We start from the raw sequence: 27,899 nt of genomic DNA on the forward strand, positions 1-27,899 counted from the left end.
TTAGATTTGAATACAAATGGAATAAAGAAGTAAGTAATTCTTATCACAACATTTTTGAAATTTAGAAACAACAAATCACTTACTACAACCATTGCTATGGTAAAGTTAGGCCTGAGCTGATAGTCACACCAAGGGCTTGAAGCTCCATAACTATCTTTGTATATGCCACGTTTGTGAACCAGATTAGGATGCTTTTCATTAGGATCTGAAATGTCTTCTGAAACATGAAATAGTTTTTCAAAGTTGTCTTGTATTTTTCTGTTCCACTCATCATAGGAGACTCTCACAACCTTTCCTGAAACATGACAAAAGACACGGCAGTTTTAAGCATTCTAGTAATTTACACATCTAGCTGTAGCCAAAGATATATTCAGTTTGCCTGTTTTCGTGTACCAGAAGGCAATAAATTATCCATTTTTTGAAAGTCAGAGTTCTCAGAAGGACAGAAGTCTGAAACTAAAAGTATGTCTTATATTATATTGCTAAAAAAGTTTTATGGTCCAGCAAAATGATCCCTGCTTTGTTTTTGTTAGTATTACTCCTAAAGGTATGATAAGACCAACATACTGAGTGTTTGAAATGTGGCCAGTCTGAACTGAGATGTGTTATAAGTGTAAAATGCACACTAGATTTTGAAGACTTAGCTTCGCACAAAAAGAATGCAAAATAGCCATGATAATTTTATATTGATTACATATTGAAATAATATTTGGATATATTGAGTTAAAATATATTATACCTAATTTCACCTTTTTCTTTCCCTCTTTAATGTGGCTACCAGAAATTTTAAATTATGTATGTAGTTTCACATAATATTTCTCCAGGACAGCAGTGTTCTAGAAAAAAGATGTAAAAATAGGACTGCAGAATCATAAGTTATTAACAGTCATACTGAGGAAAAAGAAAATTAAGGCAGTAACTATGGTGCTTTTTTTAATCTCAGCTCAAGGTTATTATAACAATATGGTTAATAACCAGTTCTGTTATAATTTACAAACTAGTAAATTAATGGCCTTTCTTTCCTCTTAATCGTAAGGGTTTTTTAATACTTGTAGACTGAGTCGAATGATGATTAAGCAGGTTAAGAATAAGAAAGTAAACAATTTTTTAATAAATAAAATGAACAGCTTACCATGTTTTTTTATTGTGACTTCATGATAAGGAAAAATATTTTTTCTGGATAATTCCAGCAACCAACGAACAGCAGATTTACTCAGGCCCACAATTTCCACAGCAGACCCATCTCTACAATTAAAGCAGAGATTATTCTATGAGTCACAGTCTCTTAAGCGCTATTTAAAAAGCATTCAGTAAACACTTAATTTTGATGAAACAGATAACTAATGTGTCATAAAACAAGTAACTATTAAAAAACTCTCACTTCAGAGAAGTTTGTATTGCATCATGTAATAAATCTCGCCACTCATTATTTTGCCATAACAAGCTTAATATATTTTTTAAAATTCTATGAGGTAGAATGGGAACTCTGGCGTAAAAGGAGATGGTAGCTGGAGAAAAATAGGAGTAAAGGAATCAGAGAATATTGAGACTAGAGAACAAGAGAAAAGACAGCAAACATGGGATACAGGGCCAGAAAAAGCCAAGAAAGGTGAACGTAATAGTTTGATATAAAATTGCAAGCTTTTTAAGGGAAATACTAGTAAGTAATTATTTTTTTGGACATTCCAACTGAAGATAAAATTTAGAGTAAGAAAATAGTTTCTTAGACAAGAGATGTGGATTAAGCATTTAAAGTCATGAAAAGAAAAGCTTCCTGATTGACAAATGTTTGGACAGATGATAGAAAAAATCAGGTTAAAAAAAGGTTCAGGAGTAAAAAAGGATAGGACAACTAGCTTTTTTTTCCTTATCTACAAAAGACTGGGGAAAATGAAGTGTTTACAACGAAAGCAGGTCAAGTTAAGAAAATGACTCAACCACTGGGATAAAAAATCTTAAAACTTTTCTTTGAGATGCTTGTGGAGACTTAACCCCTGAGAACTAGAAGAGAACAGCTAGATTTACTTGATGACTTATACCAAGAAGACCGTGTTTGCTTGTACTGGAGGAGGAGGGGAAGAGGGAGAAGAAGCAGGAGAGACGAAGAGAGGGAAAAGGAGAGAAGGACAAAGGAAAGGAGGAACAGATGTATAGGGAGAGGGACTGATTTTGACTGATTTGAAGGCTTCATGGTTAATAGAATAAAAGATTACACAAGTATGTGGTTTTAAAAAGATATAGTTTCACAGCACTACAAAATCAACATTACCTTGGAGTGGCTGGGATTCCTCTGTTTCTAGCTCTGTCACTTTCTCCCATTTTATCCATCCACGTGCCACAATTAAAGCGATTTCCTCCATACACAAATCCTGTTTCATTACCAACCCCCACAGTTATATTAAAACCTAAAAACGCAAAATAAAATATTTATAATTTTCAAAAGAATATAATAAACAGAGGCAAGCACTCCAGAGAGAAATTTGGTAATATCCTGAAGGTTGAAGATGCACATATTTTAATTTGCAGAAATTTCATTTTTAGATATATACTCAAAAGACTCTTGTTTATGTGCACAAGGAGACACAAATGAGGATATCTGCTGCAACACAGCTTGTATTAGCAAAAAAAAAATTGACCGTTTAGGAATGGTTTAACACTGGTTTATTCACACAATGGTACACTGTCTATAATGTGTAAAATTAATGAACTGGATTTACTGTATCAAATGGATAAGTTCCCCCCCCCACCAAATGACTTTGTAAACAAGTTGCAAAAGAATATATATATATAACAAGGTACTTTTTCAGTAAAAATTCAAAGCCTAGAGAATACTAGTATATATACTTATGAATGTCTAATTTATGTAAATTTGTTAAAATTGAAAACATAACAACTGCATATATAGTCCATGACATATATGAAATACATAACAGTATATATAAAACATATATTACAACAACATTCAGCCTATGTAATTTACACACACATACACAGACATAAACATAAGAAGTACAAAAATGTACACGGAAATATAGTAAGCCCTGATTATAAGATAGTAGTTATAAGGGGGAAGAAAGAAAAAGAGATAGAGATAAAGCTTTAGTTAGAACTGTAATGTTTTATTTTCAAATTAAGTAAGAAAGACCTGAAGAAAACATGGCTAAATGTCTAATCTTAGAGTGTATACTCAAAGAAGTAATTTGTACTGTTTTCTGTGTACTGAAATGTTCCATAATTAAAATTAAAAACCAAAAAATTTCACATATCAAAAATGTCTTTTAGATATAAAATCTTCTATTTCTATTGACTTCTCTTAGTGAAGGATCAAAAAGTTATCAGTGATTCTTATCAGCTAATAATTGGGTACAAGACTGTGTGTTAAAATACAATACAATTGAGTACAATCTGTATGTTAAACCACCACAACAATAAATTAAATTGATTAAGATTAATTACTATTTAAATTATAATTTAGGGGCAGGCCACGGTGGCTCAGCAGGCAGAGTTCTCGCCTGCAATGCCGGAGACCAGGGTTTGATTCCTCGTGCTTGCCCATGTTAAAAAAAAAAAACAGTAAATTATATGTTAGTTGTTGGTAGAGATTGGACAGCTGATGCTTAATGAGTTCAGAATGTTTAATAAAGTTGATTGTAAATGTCCAGAAACGGACAGCACAATATTTCGTGATGAAAGCACAATACTGTAAGTGTAATTACCAAAGCTGCATGTGAGTACAGTTAAAAGAGGAATGCTAGGGCTTTGTATCTCACCAGAATGAAAGCTAGAGGATAAAATCTGGGACTGTATAACAGCAAAACATAGAATGGAGAATGACAGTGATTAATTGCACAAATGTAAGAAAGTTTTTACATGAACTAGAACAAATACATGTCACCATTATAAGGTGTTAATAATAAGGTGGCATATGGGAAAAAATTATAAATAATGCAAACTGAGGTCTAAGTTACTATTGTAATAGTTTCTCATTAACGGTGACAAAGGCACTATTCCAAAGCTAAATGCCAATTATATGGGGATAGAGGATATTTTTTTGTGTGTGTGTAAGAATTGAGAATATTTTCCTATTGATTGTGGTGGGGAATGCATAACTAAGTGATTATACCAAGAGCCAGTGACTGTATACTTAGGATGGATTGTTATGTTGTGCGAATAAAACTGTTCTTAAAAAGAATAATTTAGAAAAAAAATTTAGATATTCAGTGTACATCAAAATTTGCCAGTGAGTTAATGTGTTACCTAGAATAGATCATTTAAATAAAAATCATATTATGTAAAAAAAAAATTGCTTAATAAAAAGTACAAAAAGCATCAAAAATCCTATTACTCTAACAAAACTATTAAATTTATATATTAATTTATAAGTATTTTCAATTAATAGCAATATTTGATAAATATTTCATATTCAATATTGTTCATGTAGACTAGGCACTGATATATTTTATAGTCCTTGACAATTTGTAGTAATTATGTATTTTTTTCATTCGAAGCAATACAAACATTTCTTGTTAGACAAGGGTTGTTTCCTTCTTTTTTTTGTAGTTATAAGAATTGCTATAATCAGTATCACGATGTAATAAGGCTTTTTGTGTATTTTAGATTATTTTGTGGATAGATGCTCAGTAGTGGAATAAATGAACATAAACATGTAAATACTTTTAGACCTCCTAAAACTTACTTCCAAAAAACTTACTTCCTTTACAAAAGGAATGAATCAATTCACAACACCAGTAATATATGAGTATCTTTCAAAATTAAAAACCTGTTGTTGTTACTGTGCTTTTTTCCCTACTAATAAATAGTAGACTTATGGCACTACGTGCCATGTAGTGGTCTAGGAGCTTAAACATACATATTCACTGAATCTTCATATCAACCTTAGGAGGTAGGTGCTGTTCCTACTTCCTGTATTGTGAGCTGGGGACAGAAGTACTAGTCTCTTTACTTTTGTGAAGTAATACACAAGGAAAAGAGCCTTTTAATCTATTTAATATTAAATATATGACATTGGGTAATAAATGTTTAGTGGTTTTATACTCAGAGATTTAGCTATAATGCCATAGGAACACACAGACAAAAAGGTGCATAGGGTTTAAGTGTCTACGAATGAATATGTTGCTTCAAATACACAAGAAAGTTCAGTAGAAAAATCTAGTTTTACATTTCCTGCTGAGATGGCAAAGTGTCCCAAGACAATGTTTCCCTTCCCAAAAATCAACTGTGAAAAAATGACAGAAGTACATGCGAGGTACTGACTTGAACAGTTAACATCATGTATGGGAGAAACAGATGAAAACAGGTGAGAGCTGATCAATTATTGTTGGGCTTTTATTTTTCTTATGATCTTAGGGTTGGTGTATTACCACCCGAGGAGACTGCCTCCTTCTAGCACTGCACACACTAGCTGAAAATTCAAGGGGACATGAGCTTACAGGGAGAAGTTAATATTAGATATTAAGAGTACAGCCACTATAAAATAGAGAGAGGCTAAGTAACATAATCCACATGAAACAGAATTCTTGGAATAAATGGACCAAAAATATAAAATAAGCAAAATAAACATTCGTAAAGAGATAAGGGAAGATGTTATTAATATGAAACAAGAAAAAAAAGTCTCTAAAAATGACCAAGTGGTAATATTAGTTTGAAATTTATAACAGGTAAATATAATAAAAGGACTAAATAGTAGATGGGCTCAGCTAAAGAATGAATTAATGAGAAAGAAGATCAGATTGAAGAATCCTCCAGAGGTAGCATGAACGGATAAAAAGAGAGAAAACATGAGACTTAAAAGCTGTGGGAGTAGTAATAAACAAGTCGATATCCAGATAACAGGACTCTCAGAACAAGGAGAGTCCAGAGGAAATATTTAAGGGATAAAGATGATAAATATCCCAAAACTAAGAGAGGTTTCAGATTAAAGAGCTCATAGAAACTTTTCCTGTCTGACATGTAAAGAGCTTAGAAGTCATCACTTTCATCTTCACAAAAAGAAAAACGCTGAAAAACAGAAAATTAACAACTCGTATTAGATCCATCAGAGAACTGAGGTCACAGGGCAAACTGCACTCTGAAACTGGAAAGGCAAGCAGGTACAGAGAATCACAGCTAAGATGAGCCACCAAGAGCACAATCCTTAAAAGGAAAAACGGATACACTGAATTGCATCTAAATTGAAAACTTTTGCTCTGCAAAAGATCTTGTTAGGGGACAAGCTATGCACTGGGAGAAAGTATTTGCAAGTTACAATCTGACAAATCTAAAACATATAATTAACTCTCAAAACTCAACAGTCAAAGAGCCAGTAATTCAATTAGAAAATGGGCAAAAGACATGAACAGACATTTCACCAAAGGATAGATATGGATGGCAAGTAAATAAGTACATGAAAAGATATTCAACACCATTAGTCATTAGGAAAATGCAAATTAAAACCTTAATGTGTAGTGGTAAACACAATTATCAGAATGGCTAAAATAATGCTGGTGGGATTGTAAAAAGGAATAACTACCTGAAAAATACTTTGGCAGTTTCTTACAAAACAGAACATGTACTTACCATACAACCCCATAATCACACTCTCAGTGATCATTCCAAGAAATGAAACCTTATGCTCATGCAAAAATCTGTACATAAATAGTAATAGTACTTTTATTAGGTATTAGCCCCAAACTGGAAACAACTCAAATGTTCTTGAATGAATGAATGGTTAAATAATACTAGAGTTTATAAAATGGAATGCTACTTAGTGATAAAAAAGAACAATCTATTGATACATGCAACACTTTGGATGGATCTCTAGAGCACTGTGCTTAGTGAAGAAAACCTCAAAAGCTACATACAGTATGATTTCATTCATATAACATTTTCAAAATGATGAAACCATAGAAATGCAGAACAGAGTAGTAGCTGCCAGGGGACAGTGATGGGGACTGAAGGGGTGTTTGTGACTATGAAAGAGGTAGTACAAGTATGTTCTGTTGTGGTGATGTGACAGTTCCCCATTTGGACTGTGGTGGTGCTGACATGAAGCTATATGAGGGGTCAAATTGTACACACACATATATGCACATACACACCCACACCCATACACAGAGATGAGTTCATGTAAAAACTGGGAAAAAACTTAATAAGGTCTGTAAACTAGTTAACAGCATTTTACCAATGTCAATGTCTTGATTTTGATATTATACTAGTTATTTAAGAAGTTCCCACTGGAGGAGGCTGGGTGAAAGGTTCACTTTACCTTCAAATTAAAAAGTAAAGAAAAAAAAATTACATGCATATAAAGCAATACATGTTTTACAAGACAAATGAATAAACAGAAAAACTATTGGAAGGGCTCTCTAACTGGGGAATAAAATGAGTTATTAGCCTGATATTAGCTAACAGGAATAAGTCTGCCACAGTTGAGAAATATGATTAATTCAAAGGAGGCTAAAAAGTATTTATTTTAACTTTTTTTTTCTCGCTCTCTTATTTTTTAAGTATTTTATATATAAGAGCCTAGGCTTTAGAGAAAAGCAGACCATGGATCTAATCCTAGCTCTGTCACTTAGTAGCTGTGTGACTCTGAGCAAACTACTCTATTTCATCCTCTAATTAGCAAAAATGGGGACAATATAACTCATTGCTAATGTTTTTGTGAGTGTTAAATGGGAATAACAAATGTAAAGAAGTTAGCACAATGCCTAGAATATCATAAGCATTCAATTAATGGCAATTATTATATTTATAAATATAAATGTAGCCATGAAAACCACCCTTCAAATTAGCTGACAAAAGATAAAATTTTATCCTTCCTCTAGAAACTAAAAACTTTAAAAACAGGGACAGTGTTAATCTATTTCACTGTTATATCTTGAGGTTTCACATACAACTAAATATTTGTCATGAATGAATAATTACAAAGCTTAATTTTACCTCAACAGCAAATCTTCACCATGTAGTAAAATGACATACCTTCATCCTTCATGTTTCGATCTATCTGTGGCCCAGCATTCCTTTCTCGGAACTGTATGCCTTCCAGGTGTCTTTGCATAGCTTCCTGTATTACTTCAAACAATGGCTGATCCTGTTTGAAACATAATGGATGTTACCCTCTGTTAGAAATTGCATTTTTCTTACCTTCTCCAAAATCTTACAACTGAAGTCATATGAAAATATCTACTTTTGTTTGGAAAGAGAAATGGGGATCCGGGAGGGAGTGGGGAAAGAAGCAGATCCTTTACATCAAATAATATTTGAATTCTGGCATACGAATATTTAACATTTTTGGTTTTGATTATTTATGGATGTGACATGAAAGAATATATAACTTTGCTGAGGCATGAAAATGAACTCTAATAGCTTGCATAGTTGCTATTAGAGTTGATTTTCAGCTAATAAATGAACCTAGTTTGTCAACCAGTGTATGAATTTTAAATTGGTACTGCTGTTCTTACTCATTTTCATACATAATAGGGATAAATTATATGTTGAAGTGGTTCAAAACACTAGCATATAAAAATTCTACTAGTAATTATAAAAATTATGAAGCTGCTCTATATCGCTATGGAAAATTTCTTTGACAAACTACAATGAAACAGATAAAAGTGCAAAATAAATATCTGCTGAATAACAAAAGCCTATATTCATGTGACTGAAATCTGTCAGTCCACAACAAGACATGTAAATATTTCTAAAGTCAACTTTTTTTGACAAATGTTCTTTGAGTACATTTTGATATAAACATAGTGGGACACAGTGGCTAGCTCTGAAGCAGTACAGAACCCTACACAGCCACATATTAAACCAACTATAAAATAAAGGCAGACCCGAAATGGTAAAATAACAGTATCACTGTACATTCTTAACTGAGAAAAAGAAAAAAAACCACTCTCTAAAATCTTGGGAATGATAAAGTTATCCACTACCTAGTTCACTCCATCCACAACCTCTCACAACTCTGCTGGGAGGACTTGTCCTGCTAGTGCCTAATCAGACTGAACAGTATGTCTTAAACTGAACACTGATCTACTCTGAGCTTTACTATTCTTTCACCTTTAGTATCTCCCCACAGCTACTCCCATCTCTGTTTGCTAAAATCCTATTCACCTTCACTTAGGGGGAATTTTAGCTCCTCTCAGAAGTCCTCTCTGAGACCCACATATCATCTGTCTTTTATGAGCATACATAGCACTTCCTGTACACATCTTCTGCAATGTCCTATTTATGTATACTGCATCTCTTCGACTATGCTGCAAGGTCATTAAGCAAAAAGCAAGTCTTTTCTCGGCAATCCCTCATAGTACCAGTAGATGCTAAACAGATTAGATTTTTGGAGAACTCTTAAGATTCGGACTTTACATTACATTTATTTTTATATTAGAAGATAAAAATCATTTGTTTAGGAAAACGATTTATTTTAAGAAATTATCTTTACCAGTGTGCCGGCAGGCAAAGGCGCGGAATCATCTGTAGGATACATTCTGGAAACTGGGCACTTGAGAATGTCTATACCATTTGGAACCAATTTACAGTAATCCTGAATGCACTGCAGCCACCACCACACAGCGTCCCGGCAATTGTATCTGGCATAAATTCCTCCACCGAGGAGGTTAGGGATGAGCCCATGCCTCAGGGTACCAGCAAATGCTAAAATAATGTTCCTAAAACAACAGAATTAAGCGGATCATTTGAAATGAAAACAATAACGTAAAAGTTGAAGACAAAAAATGGTCACTTTTGGTGTCTTATTTTAGATGCATTTTCCCTCCTGCCTTCATTTCTTTATATGTTAATGTACAAAGCAGCTATACTATGATGGAAAACACACTGAATTAAAAGAAACCTTGAGCTTAACCCTGGCTTTTTCCTTAACAATCGGTGTGACCTTTCTTGTATAGTTTGCACTGGTGGAGTTAGGGACTGGATTTGTTGTTTTTTAAGGTTCTTCATGGCTCTAGATTTTACATTTTGAAATGCTTGGTATTTCAAAATCTAAGTAACTTTGAAACCTCGACTTTTTAAATTGAAGTAGCAGACAGGAACAGCAGAGAAAACATGAAAGAAAATGAATGGGTAGACGTTGACCTTGAAAAACATGATTCATGTTTAAAAACTAGTAGAAAAAAATCTTATCTTTCAGAGTTTTTATTCTACTTTCATGTACTAAATGACAATCTAATTTGTAAGATGGCATGATATTCTGGAAAGAGTATGAAACTCGGAAATAAGAAACCTGAAGTTTTAATCCTGGTTTTGTCATATATGACCTTCGAAAAGTCATTTAAAACTTCTAAGCCCATTTTTTGGCTAAACCAGTTTGAAACTTTATGAATTCTATGTCTCAATTTAATGGCCATCTCTTAATACCAGTTCTTTTTCTCTCTGTGCCAGCTGACTGGAGAGAATTCAGAGGTCCTGTAATAGAGCTTCAAGAGGGAGGGAGCCTGGATCCTGAACCATCATGTGACTATATAGGACTACGAGCAAGAAATAAATTCTGTTTATGAAAAGCCACTGAAATTTTAGAGTTTATAATTTACAGTGGCTAGCACTACCCTAATAAACACATTATCCTGTGGGAATCATCTAGCACACGGGTAGACAACTCTTTCTGTAAAGGGCCAGATACTAAACATTTTAGGCTTTGTGGGCCATATATGGTCTTTGCTGTATATTTTTCTTTGTTTTTCATAAAACCCTTAGAAAAGGTATATTAGATTCCTAGGGCTGCTGTGACCAATCATCACAAACTGTGTGGCTTAAAGAAGAAAGTCCAGAATCAAGGTGTCACAAGGGGCATGCTCTCTCTGAAGACTCTTGGAAAAAATCCTCTTGCCCTTTCTTAATTTGGGGGGGTTGCCAGCAATCCCTGATGTTCCTGGGTATGTAGCCGTATCATGTCAATTTCTGCCTCCATCTTCACGTAGCATTTTGGGTGTATCTCTGTCTCTGTCTAAAATTCCCTCTCCTTTCTCTTATAAAGACACCAGACATGGGATTCAGGGTCTACACTAATCCAGTATGACCTCATCTTAACTTGATTCTATCTGCAAAGACTCTATTTCCAAATAAGGTTATAGTCACAGATCCCAGGGGTTAGGACTTGAGCATGTTTTTTGGGGGGTTACAATTCAACCCACTACAAAACGTAAACAAAACATTCTTAGCTCACAGATCACAGATCATTTGCTGATCCCTACCTAATCTAGACAGTCATATGTAAAATTAAGAAGCAAAAACTGTGATAGCGTATAGAAGTGACAATCGGGAGGACAATAACAGCAGTAATAATAACGATTTAAAAATTGAATATTTATGGAATATTCTGTACGTCGCATACACTGTTCTAGGCACTTTAACTTTCTTAGCTTATTTAACTCTCACAAAGCCCTGTGATACAAATATAACAATTTACAGAGAACAGAAAGAGCATAAGTGATTTGTCAGTTGGTAGTGTGGAACCAGGATTAGCCCCTGAAAGTCTGGCCCCAGAAACCAAGATCTTAACCACTCTGCTGTGCTGAATCCTGATGCTCCGTTTCCTACCTCCTAGGCACATTCATTGTATTTGAGGCAGAAGCAAAGAGCTGACCAAATTTTCATAGTCTCATAATGATGATTTAATAAGTAAGAAAAGATCTTATATGAGGTTAGCAGGAGAATACATTCCAGATACTCAAAATTTCAATTTTAAAAGGACCAAAAAAAAACTTCTGCCACTCGAAGAGACAAACCTCAGTTATTTGGAAATTTACTTAGGTGAGTTTCCTGATGACACCCAAAAAGGTGTCACACAGATGTTTTCTTGCTAAAACTTTTAAGGCATACAACCAGGGCTTTCGAACTTTAATCCGCATGATAATCACCTGGAGACTTTGCTAAGGCACATATTTCTGCCCCTCTCTCCTGTCCCCAGATTCAGATTCAGGAGGTCTGACATAGGGACCAAGAATGTATATTCCTAACAAATCCTTAGCTAATGGTGACACTAGCGGAACACACTCTAAGTGGCAATGTTGTAGAGGTTTTCATTCATATCATTGTGACATGAAAAAACACCATTTAAGTCCGGAAACCATAAAACTTAGAGATATAAGATTGTTTTAGAGGAAAACTTAATATTACTCATTCTTTCTACTGGACTTAGTCAAAGAGCTAACATTGCCTTTCTTAAAGAAGGACCAAAAAAGGTGGACTTTTAAATATTACCTAAAAGTTTACCTGGGTTCTCACATAGAAATTCTACCGTTTAATGAGTGATGCTAGTAAGACGGTTATAAAAATTTTAGTTTTACTGATAGAAATTAGCAAATTCTGAAGAGACCCTGACATGTAACATGAGAAACTAGAATTTAATAACAAAAGATTTCTACTTCTTTGAAATTCTATAGTCCAATTAATGAAATTATAAAGTATAAAATAAAATTGCAAAAATAAAACTAAAGAAAACATACTTTTCAAATGTTGAGAATAGATGGAAAAGAAGGAAAGTTTGAAGATCATGTCAAAAATATTTAGATATAAACCTGCATTGCACCTTATTAGAGGATCTCCTACCTGGCCTCTAAATAGCGTCCAGTAATCAGCAGTAGGCCTTTAAGTGCAATAAAAGTATCTCTTCCCCAGCAGCGGAAAATACCCGACGAAAAATGAGGTAAGCCTAACAGAAAATACAACAAACTAGTATATTAATCTTAATATAATTACCACAGAACAATCACTCTAAACCTGGGGAACAAGGATGAAATACAAGGAGTCTGGAAGCTCTCTAAAACTATCAGCAAAAGGTATGCCCATATTTACTTTTTTTTTTTGTGGGATGATGTTCCATAATCTCAGCAGACTCTCAAAGGAGGTTAAGAACCACCACCAGAGAGGGATGCTTATCTGAACTGATTTGAATGTAAAAGCCTTTAAACACAGATAAATTTTCTTTCACTAAATTACAATTTAAAGATTAAAATCAGAGACCAAATATTAATACATAAAGAAATACTTAACATAATATCATTTTATTATATATATGAAAAATTCCTATACTAAATTTAAGGGCAACAAGGACATCTACATATGAAATGCTTATTTTAATGATACATTGTTAATTATTAATCTATTACTGCAGAGTCAAAATTTATTACCAAATTTCCCATTAATTTAAAATAATTTAAAGTGTTTCACTTTCTAGCCAAAAATTGTTTACAAAAGAAGAAACCAATTCATGTGCCAATTCACTTGAACATTCCAGATAACTGCACCTTTATCCATAAGATAACAAAAAGGTGAATAATGGAAGAAATTTAAAATTTTACTTTTAAGTTGAGTTTGTTTTTTCATAAAACATTTAAAGAAATAAAGTTACCTATATCTGCACTACAAATAACAGGTATTAGGAAAGCATTTCACCAGAAAAATAATTATGTTAAAACACAAATAAAACACATATTTCAGGAAAGGAAAACAATATTATCATTTTCATCCCACAATTTGATATATTTTTCTGTTGAGTTTGGAGTTCTAAACGTCAATGACTTCAAATACTCAATATTTTCTTGACAAATGCTTGAAATTTATTTAGAAAGAATATAAAAAGCTATCTTTTAGCCTATTTTGCTTGCTTAGATTTGTTATTTGATTCAGGCTTTAAATCTACTTGCAGGAAAAGATGTCAATTTACTACATATCTGATTGTTAATTAGACACATAGAAAAATACTCATTTGTTTTGTGTTTTGGTAACTTGTAGGGGATTTTAAGATGATATAATGATAAGGTCAGGTTAATTTAAAAACATTTGTGAAGAAACATAATAAAAGTAAAAGAGTAGTAAAACAAAAGATAATCCAGGCGGGCCACGGTGGCTCAGCAGGTAAGAATGCTTGCCTGCCATGCCTGAGGACTGGGGTTCGATTCCCAGTGCCTGCCTGTGTAAAAAAAAAAAACAAAAGACAAAAGATAATCCAATAAAAAAGTATAAAATGCCAACAGTTGGAAAAAACAGACACAAGCTAAAGAAAAAGATTAACCAACCACAATAAAAAACATACACAAATGCCTTGTGCACAATGATAATTAAATTGTAAGTACTGTTTTTATTTTCTTTAGGGAAATAAAAATTTTTGAAATTTTGAAAATTTGAAATTTTATGAAAATTTTTCTAAGCAATAACATAAAAACTAGGAGAACACTGGTTCCTTTTCTTTTAATAATCATTTTTCCATTAAAAATAACTTTCTCATCTTCAAATACTATTAAGCTACATATCTTAATCTTCTACACAATTTCTTACCTGCAGCTAGAGAAACACAACATTGCTCCTTCTCTTTTGTGGTCTCATTTAGCCTATATGGAACATCTGTTAGTGAAGGTGAGAGAGGTGGCAGAGAAGGGACTTTTCCTACTCCACACATTTGGACTGAACCCAGTGAAAGGTGTTTCACAAAGGTTGAACCATTCTGAACAAAGCTGTAACAAAAGTGACAAAATTTAAAATAATATTTGTAGAAATACAACTTTAGCAGCATTATTTTCTTTTTCTTCCCTTCAAATAATTTCTCTTCACAAACGTGTAACAATGGGTATATCTTTGGAAAAAATATTCAATTTGGTTAGATTTCAGAACTGTTTCATCTCACCCCAAAGTTTAGCTTGCTTTAAGTCCAAGGCCTGTTCTGAAATAAATATACAGTCAGAGTTTTGCTTTTTCTGAAATTATGCCCAAACTGATTTCGTGCCTCTTACTTGTATATTTTGATTTGAAGTTTCATTTTGGGGACAATCATCATGAAACGTGAATTTCATTCATAATAGAATATTTTTTCCTCTAACTGTTGAAATATTAGAAAAAGAACTGTGCATTATATTCCAGTTAGCTTAAGTCAACGAATAAATAGAAACAAATAATAAGAAATAATTTAATCTTCCCACCAAAATGTTTTATTAGCTTTATAGAACAGATTTTAATATTTAAGTTTGTCTTTGTAGGCTCTGGACAAAAGGATACCAATAAATTTACTATTTACTTACAAAACTCTATGATTCTATGACAAATTCTTACATTTTGCTTTTTTAAGGGTGTTTATAACTCACTTCATATAAGGTTTCTCCACAAACATGCCTGTTTACTCAAGCTTTGTTGAATATACCTCGACATCTGCTTCCATGCTATATCCAGAAGAGTGGTATATACACCAATTAGTATGGCATCGAAGTAACATGGGATAAGATAACGTGGGATCTGCTTCAGGTAGAAGAACATGGCCTGCAACCATTTACCAACCTGTTATGAAAATAAAATTAATTTGGTAATATTTAAGAGGATAACCCAAACATGCAATTTTATTATCTAGTAATATATATCAACCAGATTTTCATTTATTAGAAGTGAAAGATGATAAAGAAGGAAGGGAAATGCTTCTGGTTAAAAAGTAATGTAAATATTAATTATAACATAGTAGTATAATTCATAATATCCTTACATTGTTTTTTTGGCTGTAATATACTTTACTTACTTCAGCAATAATACCTGATCGTGAAATAAGCCGGTTACTGACATAATCAATCATCCAATCTCCAGATCTCAAATTATCACAAAAAGGATGCCCCAAGTCATTCTTTGGTCTTATTTCTGCCAAAACAGACATTAATCCTGAAAATTCAGAGAAATAACATGTTATAGTATTGGCAGAGGCAATTTGTTCCTATAGCCTAGGCTGCTGCTAATGTTCACTCTAATGATATGAGGTATCAAGGTGAATATACGTAGAGGCAGACACCAGGACTGCGTAGCACACAAAGGCACTTGACATGGCTGGAGGTAAGTGTGGAAATACTGGCTTGAAGCAGGATAAAAAAGTATACTGGAAGGCACTACCATCAGAAAAGCTACACGGAGCTTTCCAAGATTCATACCTCCTAGGGCTGGTTTTGCTCTTTTGGATTTGAACGTGATAATACTCAGTCAACTGATACGGCTTCCCTGCTAGAAGGTCTCTGGGAAGAGGAAACTGCTAAGTCTGGATCTCTCATATTGAAAAATCATACGGAGTCATTAACGTTCTCGCAAGATTGAAGAAAATCATTAACTGGTTTCAGGGAGAGCAAGAGTACCTGCAGTGTCTGCTTAAGGGTTCTTTGAAATATAACATGATATACTTGGAGCTAAAAGAAGTTTCAATGTATCTAAGTATATTCTCAACTAATTCAATAAGAAGGATTAGATTTCCTGTGCGTACATAGCAGATAACATTATTTCAATGACAGAATAAGAGTACTTCTTTCATCATTCAATAAAGAAATCATTTGTACATTCAAAAAATTATATTGGGTTCACCAACTTCCTTATGATAAAATTCCTTTATTCACTATGTATATAGATATTGTTTTGAGAAATTAAAAAAATAAATACACAAATTTAAGACAGTCCTTCCTCTCAAAGTGCTTACAGTTATTCTCTGGGAAAGAAAGCTTAAAATAAAAAAACTAGGAAACAAGATCGTATAAGATAATGTTCTACATATGCCCTAGCATTATCAGGGAAGGCAAATGTTGCTCAGTAAATGTTGGTTCCACTTGCTGAATAATGGAATGACACGAGTAAAGGAGTGTTTTCGAAGAGAGATCTATGACCTATGGAAGGGAATAATTTGTGGAAGGAGTAACAAGAAGTGGAAAAACTGGTTAGATGGTTTTGTAGATAAGACTTGGTTCTAGAATAGATAGTAACTGTTGAAATAAGGAGTGGCGTACCAAAGAGAATACTGAAAAGGAATCTACAAGTCATAATTAGTGGCCAGATATTGAAGATGAAAGGGGAAGACTGAAAAATTACAACATGACTGAATATGTAGTTATATAAGAAGTAAGAAAGTAGAGAAGGAGAACTTAGTTTACAGGAGAAAAGTGTCAACAAAGTAGCCAATTTTGGTTTAATCTGAGGTCACTATAAATAGCCTGCTGGAAATATCCTGTGGGCTGCCGGAAACATAAACTGGAAGAGGTAAAAGGGACTAGCATAAAGTAAACAACTAAATCAAAACAAAACCAGGTAAGGACAACTATATCTAGAAATGATGAGTAGAACTACTTCATGGGAAGAATAGAGAGAACTGATAAAGAACGTGACCTAACTTTAAGAAAGCCAGAAGCCGGGAAAGGAGCTCTCAAAAGGGAGGTCTTTTCAGTCAAGTAGAAGTTATTGTTCAACAACTGACAACGTAATGGCGTATATTTCTGCTTAGGCCTGGTAATATACACAGAACCTTTAAATACACTGTGTAAAACACTTTGTATTGAAAGTGAAAATATTAAAAAAAAATAAAATGATAGAAGAATAATAAAATATACTGATCATTTATTGAATTCTTATATTTGTGGGAGATACAAAAGCCAAAAAACAAGAATCACATGCAAAAAAAACCCAAAACCCACATTCTTCTTTAACATGGAATTTACAACCTACTTAGGAGTTTTACAGATGACATTTACTGATTTTTCACTATGCTCTTGATAATTGCATTATGTGTTGTTCTAGTTTGCTAGCTGCCAGAATGCAACACACCAGAGACGGATTGTCTTTTAGTAAAAGGGGATTTATTTCGCTAGTTCTTCAGAGGAAAGCCAGCTAACTTTCAACCGAGGTTCTTTCTTTTTTTTTTTTATTTATTAATTAAAAAAATAAACAAAATGAAACAACATACATAATCAGTAATTCACAATATCATCACTTAGTTGCATATTCATCATTTCTTAGAACATTTGCATTAATTCATAAAAAGAAATAAAAAGACAATAGAAAAAGAAAGAAAATGAACACAGGAAAGAAAAAATAAAAAAAGATTATACCTACCATACCCCTTACCCCTTGCTTTCATTGATCACTAGCATTTCAAACTAAATTTATTTTAGCATTTGTTCCCCCTATTATTTATTTTTATTCCATATGTTCTACTCCTTTGTTGACAAGGTAGATAAAAGAAGCATCAGACACAGGTTTTCACAATCACACAGTCACACTGTGACAGCTGTATCAGTATTCAATCATCCTCAAGAAACATGGCTACTGGAACACAGTTCTACATTTTCAGGCAGTTCCCTCCAGCCTCTCCATTACATCTTGAATAACAAGATGATATCTACTTGATGCATAAGAATAACCTCCAAGATAACCTCTAGACTCTGGGATCTCTCAGCCATTGATACTTTGTCTCATTTCCATCTTCCCCCTTTTGGTGGAGGAGGTTTTCTCAATCCCTTGATGCTAAGTCTCAGCTCATTCTAGGGTTTTTCTCAATCCCTTGATGCTGAGTTTCCGTTCATTCCAAGATCTCTGTCCCACGTTGCCAGGAAGGTCCACACCCCTGGGAGTCATGTCCCACGTACAGAGGGGTAGGGTGGTGAGTTTGCTCGTTGTGTTGGCTGGAGAGAGGGGCCACATCTGAGCAACAAAAGAGGCTCTCTTGGGGGTTACTCTTAGGCCTAAATTTTAAGTAGACTTGACCTATCCTTTGTGGGGTTAAGTTTCATATGAACAAACCCCAAGACTGGGGGCTCTGCCTATAGCTTTGGTTGTCCACACTGCTTGTGAGCATATCAAGAATTCAACTTGGGGAAGCTGCATTTCTCCCCATTCTCACCACTCCCTGAAGGGGGCTTTGCAGATACTTTTCCACTCACTGATCGAATCACTCTGGGATTCATCGGGGCATCACTCTGGACAAACCAGCAAAATCTCATGTCCTACCTGAGATTCCAAGTACTTATGGTGTTCAATCAAACTATCTACATGAATTATATTAGGACATGCCCTAGTCAAAATATACATTTTGTAACAAATAAACATTTTTTGCTTTAGTCTCACACAGAAGGTGACATTTTAAAACATTACCATCTATTTTCAATACCCTGCAATAATGACATTCCTTTGTTTTTCCTCATGCAAAAACATTTTTTAAATTGTGCCTTGTACATTTCAATATTATTATACACTCTAGGCATTCCTAGATTATACCATCTCAATCTTTAACATCTATCTTTCTTCCTGATTTCAATATGTCCCCAGCCCTCCTTCCTCTATCATTCTCACATGCAGCTTCGTTCAATGTTTTAACATAATTATATTACAGTTAGGTAGTATTGTACTGTCCATTTCTGAGTTTTTGTATCCAGTCCTGTTGCACAATCTGTATCCCTTCAGCTCCAATTACCCAGTATCTTACCCTATTTCTATCTCCTGATGGTCTCTGTTACGAACAAAATATTCCTAGTTTATTCACTAATGTCAGTTCATATCAATGAGATCATACAGTATTTGTCTTTTAGTTTTTGGCTAGTCTCACTTAGCATAATATTCTCTAGGTCCATCCATGTTGTTACATACTTCATAAGTTTATTCTGTCTTAAAGATGCATAATATTCCATCGTATGTATATACCACAGTTTGTTTAGCCACTCATCTGTTGATGGACATTTTGGCTGTTTCCATCTCCTTGCAATTGTAAATAATGCTGCTATAAACATTGGTGTGCAAATGTCCATTTATGTCTTTGCCCTTAAGTCCTCTGAGTTGATACCTAGCAATGGTATTGCTGGGTCATATGGCAATTCTATATTCAGCTTTTTGAGGAACCGCCAAACTGCCTTCCACAGCTGTTGCACCACTTGACATTCCCACCAACAGTGAATAAGTGTGCCTCTTTCTCCACATCCTCTCCAGCACTTGTCATTTTCTGTTTTGTTGATAATGGCCATTCTGCTGGGTGTGAGAAGATATCTCATTGTGGTTTTGATTTGCATTTCTCTAATGGCCAGGGACGTTGAACATCTCTTCATGTGCCTTTTGGCCATTTGTATTTCCTCTTCTGAGAAATGTCTGTTCAAGTCTTTTTTCCCATTTTGTAATTGAACTGGCTTGTCTTTTTGTTGTTGAGTTGAACAATCTCTTTATAAATTCTGGATACTAGACCTTTATCTGACATGTCGTTTCCAAATATTGTCTCCCATTGTGTAGGCTGTCTTTTTTACTTTCTTGATGAAGTTCTTTGATGCACAGAAGTGTTTAATTTTGAGGAGTTCCCATTTCTTTCTTTCTTCAGTGATCTTGCTTTAGGTTTAAGGTCCATAAAACCACCTCCAATTAAAAGATTTATAAGATATTTCCCTATATTTTCCTCTAACTGTTTTATGGTCTTAGACCTGATGTTTAGATTTTTTATCCATTTTCAGTTAACTTTTGTATAGGGTGTGAGATACGGGTCCTCTTGCATTCTTTTGCATATGGATATCCAGTTCTCTAGGCACCATTTATTGCAGAGACTGTTCTGTCCCAGGTGAGTTGGCTTGACTGCTTTAAAAAAGATCAAATGTCCATAGATGAGAGGGTCTATATCTGAACACTCTATTCGATTCCATTGGTCAATATATCTATCTTTATGCCAGTACCATGCTGTTCTGACCACTGTGGCTTCATAATATGCCTTAAAGTCAGGCAGCGTGAGACCTCCTGCTTCATTTTTTTTCCCTCAAGATACCTTAGCAATTCAGGGCACCCTGCCCTTCCAGATAAATTTGCTTATTGGTTTTTCTATTTCTGAAAAGTAAGTTGTTGGGATTTTGAGTGGTATTGCATTGAATCTTAAATCAATTTAGGTAGAATTGGCATTTTAACTATATTTAGTCTTCCAATCCATGAACACGGTATGCCCTTCCATCTTTTTAGGTCTTCTGTGATTTCTTTTAACTGTTTCTTGTAGTTTTCTTTGTAAAGGTCTTTCGTCTCTTTAGTTAAATTTATTCTTAAGTATTTTATTCTTTTAGTTGCAATTGTAAATGGAATTTGTTTCTTGATTTCCCCCTCAGATTGTTCATTACTAGTGTATAGAAACACTACAGATTTTTGAATGTTGATCTTGTAACCTGCCACTTTGCTGTACTCGTTTACTAGCTCTTGTAGTTTTGCTATGGATTTTTCAGGGTTTTCGACGTATAGTATCATATCATCTGCAAACAGTGATAGTTTTACTTCTTCCTTTTCCAGTTTTGATGCCTTGTATTTCTTTTTCTTGTCTAATAGCTCTGGCTAGAACTTCCAAGACGATGTTGAATAACAGTGGTGATAGTGGACATCCTTGTCTTGTTCCTGATTTTTGGTGGAAAGTTTTCAGTTTTTCCCCATTGAGGATGTATTAGCTGTGGGTTTTTCATGTATTCCCTTTATCATTTGAAGGAAATTCCCTTGTATTCCTATTTTGAAGTGTTTTCAACAGGAAAGGATGTTGAATTTTGTCAAATGCCTTCTCTGCATCAACTGAGATGATCATGTGATTTTTCTGCTTTGATCTGTTGATATGGTGTATTACGTTAATTGATTTTCTTATGTTGAACCATCCTTTGCATACCTGGGATGAATCCTACTTGGTCATGATGTATAATTCTTTTAATGTGTTGCTGGATTCGATTTGCTAGAATTTTGTTGAGGATTTTTGCATCTATATTCATTAGAGAGATTGGTCTGTAGTTTTCTTTTTTTGTAATATCTTTGCCTGGTTTTGGTATGAGGGTGATGTTGGCTTCATAGAATGAATTAGGTCGCTTTCCCTCCACTTCAATTTTTTTGAAGAGTTTGAGCAGGATTAGTACTAATTCTTTCTGGAATGTTTGGTAGAATTCACATGTGAAGCCGTCTGGTCCTGGACTTTTCTTTTTGGGAAGCTTTTTAATGATGGATTAAAATTCTTTACTTGTGATTGGTTTGCTGAGGTCATCTATTTCTTCTTGAGTCAAAGTTGGTTGTTCACGCCTTTCTAGAAAGTTGTCCATTTCATCTACATTGTTGTATTTATTGGAATAAAGTTGTTCATAGTATCCTGTTATTATCTCCTTTATTTCTGTGGGGTCAGTGGTTATATCTCCTCTTCCATTTCTGATCTTATTTATTTGCATCCTCTCTCTTCTTCTTTTTGTCAAACTTGCTAAGGGCCCATCAATCTTATTGATTTTTCTCATAGAACCAACTTCTGGTTTTATTGATTTTTTTCAAATGTTTTCATGTTCTCAATTTCATTTATTTCTGCTCTAATCTTTGTTATTTCTTTCCTTTTGCTTGCTTTGGGGTTAGTTTGCTGTTCTTTCTCTGGTTCTGCCAAGTGGACAGTTAATTCCTGTATTTTCGCCCTTTCTTCTTTTTTGATATAGGCATTTAGGGCAATAAATTTCCCTCTTAGCACTGCCTTTGCTGCATCTCATAAGTTTTGAAATGTTGTGTTTTCATTTTCATTTGCCTCAAGATATTTACTGATTTCTCTTGTAATTTCTTCCTTGACCCACTGGTTGTTTAAGAGTGTGTTGTTGAGCCTCCACGTATTTGTGAATTTTCTGGTGCTTTGCCTATTATTGATTTCCAACTTCATTCCCTTATGATCTGAGAAAATGTTTTGTAAGATTTCAATCTTTTTAAATTTGTTGAGACTTGCTTTGTGACCCAGCATATAGTTTATCTTTGAGAATGATCCATGAGCACTTGAGAAAAAGGTGTATCCCATTGTTGTGGGGTGTAATGTCCTATAAATGTCTGTTAAGTCTAGCTCATTTATTGTAATATTCAAATTCTATGTTTCTTTATTGATCCTCTGTCTAGATGTTCTGCCATTGATGAGAGTGGGGAATTGAAGTCTCCAACTATTATGGTAGATGTGTCTCTTTCCCTTTCAATGTTTGCAATGTTTGCCTCATGTATTTTGGGGCACTCTGGATTGGTGCATAAATATTTATGATTGTTATGTCTTCATGTTGAATTGTTCCTTTTATTAGTACATGGTATCCTTCTTTGTCTCTTTTAACTGTTTTACATTTGAAGTCTAATTTGTTGGATATTAGTATAGCTACTCCTGCTCTTTTCTGGTTGTTATTTGCATGAAATACCTTTTCCCAACCTTTCACTTTCAATCTATGTTTATCTTTGGGTCTAAGATGTGTTTCCTGTAGACAGCATATAGAAGGATCCTGTTTTTTAATCCATTCTGCCAGTCTATGTCTTTTGATTGGGGAGTTCAATCCATTATCATTTAGTGTTATTACTATAGGGGTAGTACTTTCCTCTACTATTTTGCCTTTTGTATTTTATATGTCATATCTAATTTTCCTTCTTTCTACACTCTTCTCCACACCTCTCTCTTCTGTCTTTTCGTATTTGTCTCTAGTGCTCCCTTTAGAACTTCTTGCAGAGCTGGTCTCTTGGTCACAAATTCTCTCAGTGATTTTTTGTCTGAAAATGTTTTAATTTCTCCCTCATTTTTGAAGGACAATTTTGCTGGGTATAGAATTCTTGGTTGGCAGTTTTTCTCTTTTAGTAATTTAAATATATCATCCCACTGTCTTCTGGCCTCCATAGTTTCTGCTGAGAAATTTATACATAGTCGTACTGGGTTTCCCTTGTATGTGATGGATTGCTTTTCTCTTGCTGCTTTCAAGATCCTCTCTTTCTCTTTGACCTCTGACATTCTGACTAGTAAGTGTCTTGGAGAACGTCTATTTGGATCTATTCTCTTTGGGGTACGCTGCACTTCTTGGAGCTGTAATTTTAGGTCTTTCATAAGAGTTGGGAAATTTTCAGTGATAATTTCTTCCATTAGTTTTTCTCCTCCTTTTCCCTTCTCTTCTCCTTCCGGGACACCCACAACACATATATTGGTATGCTTCATATTATCATTCAGTTCCCTGAGTCCCTGCTCATATTTTTCCATTTTTTTCCCTATAGTTTCTCTATCTTGTCAGATTTCAGATGTTCTGTCCTCTAGTTCACTAATCCCAACCTCTGTCTCTTGAAATCTACCATTGTAGGTTTCCATTGTTTTTTTCATCTCTTCTACTGTACCTACCTTTCATCCCTATAAGTTCCGTGATTTGTTTTTTCAGACTTTCCATTTCTTCTTTTTGTTCATTCCTTGCCTTCTTCATATCCTCCCTCAATTCATTGATTTGGTTTTTGATGAGGTCTTCCATGTCTGTTCGTATTTTCTGAATTAGTTGTTTCAACTCTTGTATCTCATTTGAACTATTCGTTTGTTCCTTTGACTGGGCCATATCTTCAATTTTCCTGGTGTGATTTGTTATTTTTTGCTGGCGTATAGACATTTAATTACCTTAATTAGTTTATTCTGGAGATTGCTTTCACTTCTCTTATCTAGGGTTTTCTTGCTAGATGAATTTGTTGTCTATCTGTTCTTTGACCTTCAGTTCAGCTTTTTCCGGACCTCTAGCTTAGGTTTTGTTTAACAGAGGATAATTTTTCAGTTCTTGTTTTCTTGTTTCTTGCCCTGCTTGTATGGTGCCTTTTCCCTCCCCACCCTTAGAAGGGTCTATGTAGGTATTATAGACTCCAGCCAGGTTTTCCCGGACTAAACTGGCCTCCTATCAGGGGGAAAGAGTCACCTGCTTCAGTTTTCCTTGAGGGTGAGACCCAGAAGGGTAAAAGACTTTCCTGTGAAGTCTCTGGGCTCTGTTTTTCTTATCCTGCCCAGTATGTGGCACGTCTGCCTGCGGGTTGCACCAGCAAAAGATGTTGCGGCACTTTTAACTTCGGAAGACTCTCCCTGCTGGGGGCATGGTGGAGACAGAGGCGAGGTTGTAGGCTGGTTTTAATGGCTTCAAATTGCCAAGCCCTGGGGTCTGAATTCCTTGAGGGAGGGATTCCACCTGAGTTGGGCTTCACCCCTCCCCTGGGGAAGGCACAGTTGGGATACAGCCCTGAAAGCCTGGAGCAGTTGCAGGGATTCAGAAGTCCCGCCGCTGAATCCAGAGGCTCCCAAGCCTCCGTAGAAACACAGGCACTAAAACCTCCGTTTCCTCCCCTTTCCTTTTTTTCCATGAGCCCAATGAGTGACCTCCGTCTTGAACAGGTTTAGAGTCTCTTTCCTTTCCCTCTGGGAAGGTGCCTGTGGGGGAGGGGTGCCGGGCACTGGCCACCGCAGCTTGGGGAACTCACGGTTTTGGGGAGGCTTGCAGCTGGTCCAACTGGTCCAGACTGGGGTACGCTGTGTGTCCGGTCACTGACGTGGCTCCACGAGCTGTTCTGTACTGTTTCTGGTTATTTAGTAGTTGTTCTGGAGGACGAATTAGAATGTGCACATTGCTAAGTCACCATCTTGGCCCCTCCTCTTAACAAAGTCTTCTCCCGAGGTTCTTTCTTAACGTGGGAAGGCACAGAGTGATCTCTGCTGGCCTTCTCTCCAGACTCCTGGGTTCCAACAACTTTCCCCAGGGTGATTTCTTTCTGCATCTCCAAACGCCTGGGCTGAGCTGCAAGTGCTGAGATGAGGTAGGCTGAGCTGCTTGGGCTTGCTATGTTGAGCTCTCTCATTTAAGCACCAACCAATTAAATCAAACATCATAGAGCAGGCACGCCTCTTAGCCCACTGCAGATGTAATCAGCAACAGATGAGGTTTACTATTGGCTCATTCCCACAGCAACAGAACTAGGTACCTTCATCTGGGCAAGCTGACAACTGAATCTAACTAACACATGTGTATTAACTCATTTAATTTTATCTGTAGCCTTTTGAAATAGGTACTATTATTTCTCCCATTTTATAGATGAGGAAACTGAGACATGGAGAGTTTTAACTACTCTGAGGTTATACAGCTAATCAGTATAACCCAGGGTGTTTGCTGTTGAACACTGCTTCTTAACTACACTGAGAAATATTCACAAAAAACATCACACTAAATACCCAAATGAGGCATCATGTTCTAAAAGCCAAGTAAAGGGTATAGTAAGTAATGTATTGATGTCTGAAGGACAAAGAAATTACTGTGAAAAGCAATAGTTAAGGAAGGCTTTGTGGATAAAAGATGTAAGATTTGACTTTGCCCTTAAAGATGGGTTAGGTGGAAAATAATAAGAGGAAGTTCAAAAGGAGGCATGATAAGCAAGAAAGGTTATGATCCAGGTAATAAAGATGTGATAAGGTAAATTTCCTAGAGGAAAATCTAAGAAAATATTAACAGACGGATTAACATTCTGGTTAAATACTTAACTCTTTTTTGTTAAGTTACAACTACTCTATAATATTTTACTATAATTTCTCTTTGTAAGATAAGGCAACTATTCAAAGAAAAAATATTTCCAATGTGATGAAAAAGAAGATAAATGTATTATACTCAGAAGGTAGTTTCATTTGAGGCCCAAAAAACCTATCCTGTTTCTTGTAATACTAGGCCAAGAATCATGAATTAAGGTCAAAGTATATACAGAACTATAATGACCTTAAAGAATGAACCAGAACTAGTAACCCTAGGTAACATTTACTGTGTTGATTACTCTGTGCCTTATCCTGTTTTTAGTGTTTTACATGAATTATTTCATTTAATCCTCACAAAGCCTAATGAATTAAACAATATTATTCAGTGGGATGGGTCACAGTGGCTCAGCAGGCAGAGTTCTTGCCTGCCATGCTGGAGACCTGGGTTTGATTCCCAGTGCCTGCTCATGCAAAAAAATAAGTAAATAAACAATATTATTCATATTTTATAGATGCAGAAACTGGGCACGGAGTGGTTAAATTACTTGCCAAAGGTCAATCAGCGAGTAGGCAGCAGAGCCATAATTTGAACCCAGGCAGTTGAATTATGAGTTCAGGCCCTTACTTCCATAAAGAGAATACCAAATGACCCTAAAAGAAAAACAAAAAGCTTAACTATCCTTACACTTGCTTACCTTGAAGACCTGCATATTTAAGGGGTGACCATTTTGGTATGTCATAGCACCCTCCACCATCTTCCTGTTCTTCTGAGTCACACCGGTAAAGTAACTGATTCAGCTCAGCCAAAGTTAATTTAGAGGCAATACTAAGAATTAGAAAATAAAGACAACAGCTAAATATAGCTAAGACTAAATATTACAGTATGCAAATACTATCAATATTTTCATTAATTGTTTCTCCAAACACATATTTTAGTAATTCTTCGAAGTGAGACCATTTTAACAAATATCTCTACAAGGTACAGTTGATAAAATTTCACTTGCTGTCAATAAAAATAAAATAAGGAAATCTGAATTATAACTATAAAATGTCTTAGCAACATATGTTTTAAAAACTCAGCATCATAACACACATTTTGAATACCATGCATTATAAATAACAATTAAAAGGCAAAACATGCTAAAAATTCAATTAGAAGAAACATTAGTCCCAAATCAAGGAGATAATAAAATCCCAAATTTTACTGGAATGTTATAGAATTATGCTAGAAAAATCTCTTGGTTGTTATAACCTTTAAAAATTTGTTTTTTAAATCTTTCTAATTCAGACTCAGTTTTTTCCCTTTTTTAATATTCTCCTATGTGGGATCAAGAACTTTTTATGCTAGCTATCTTAAACTCAAATTACTTATCAAAATACTTGTCAAAGGACCAGTAAAGGGATAATTAAAAGTCACAATTAACCACCTTAGAAAGCATGTGGTGGTATTCTGCCTTTTTATTTCCCTCCCTCTCCCTTTGCTTGTCTCCCCTCTCCCAAGGTAGCACTACCCTTCAGCTTGGCTATTCAAGAAACCAGGATTTTCTCAGATAAAGAAGTTTCTTGATAATCATCAGGAGGAAGTGTCTAATAATTATGACCTTGATTTCCCTCTGTTCAGTTAGCAGTGAAATGTGTCTGCACACAAATGAAAACCTATCTTCCATTCTTTTCCACCTCCAGCTGCTCAGGTAATTTCATTTTACATAGCTGCCCTTTTATGTGACCATATATCCTCCTTAATGCACTTCCTTCTTCTTCTTTCAGTTGTCTCAACTTAGAAAATCGTTGTCAGCATGTGCCTTCTTTCCTGCCTCTGTCAGGAGCCCTCCTCACAGATGGGCCTGCTTCTTCCTTCACCTGCAGGTTTCACTGAGCCACA

General features: G+C 34.9%; 1 protein-coding gene across 4 annotated transcripts in view; it reads right to left on the reverse strand.

The window, feature by feature from the left end:
* The window catches only part of AGL (amylo-alpha-1,6-glucosidase and 4-alpha-glucanotransferase), a 121,573-nt gene that overhangs the window by 11,214 nt on the left and 82,460 nt on the right, over window positions 1–27,899 (reverse strand). For all 4 annotated transcript variants that reach the window (XM_077120137.1, XM_077120134.1, XM_077120136.1 and 1 more), the window contains exons 21-30: window positions 26,713–26,843; window positions 15,515–15,651; window positions 15,149–15,282; window positions 14,293–14,468; window positions 12,565–12,667; window positions 9,443–9,668; window positions 7,981–8,092; window positions 2,270–2,405; window positions 1,133–1,245; window positions 84–295 (exon numbers count right to left, since the gene is read on the reverse strand). In XM_077120137.1, coding sequence (XP_076976252.1) covers window positions 84–295; window positions 1,133–1,245; window positions 2,270–2,405; window positions 7,981–8,092; window positions 9,443–9,668; window positions 12,565–12,667; window positions 14,293–14,468; window positions 15,149–15,282; window positions 15,515–15,651; window positions 26,713–26,843 — 1,480 coding nt within the window. The remainder of the gene's footprint in view (window positions 1–83; window positions 296–1,132; window positions 1,246–2,269; window positions 2,406–7,980; window positions 8,093–9,442; window positions 9,669–12,564; window positions 12,668–14,292; window positions 14,469–15,148; window positions 15,283–15,514; window positions 15,652–26,712; window positions 26,844–27,899) is intronic.

This window comes from Tamandua tetradactyla, chromosome 11 (assembly GCF_023851605.1).
Source record: "Tamandua tetradactyla isolate mTamTet1 chromosome 11, mTamTet1.pri, whole genome shotgun sequence".
Taxonomy (NCBI): domain Eukaryota; kingdom Metazoa; phylum Chordata; class Mammalia; order Pilosa; family Myrmecophagidae; genus Tamandua; species Tamandua tetradactyla.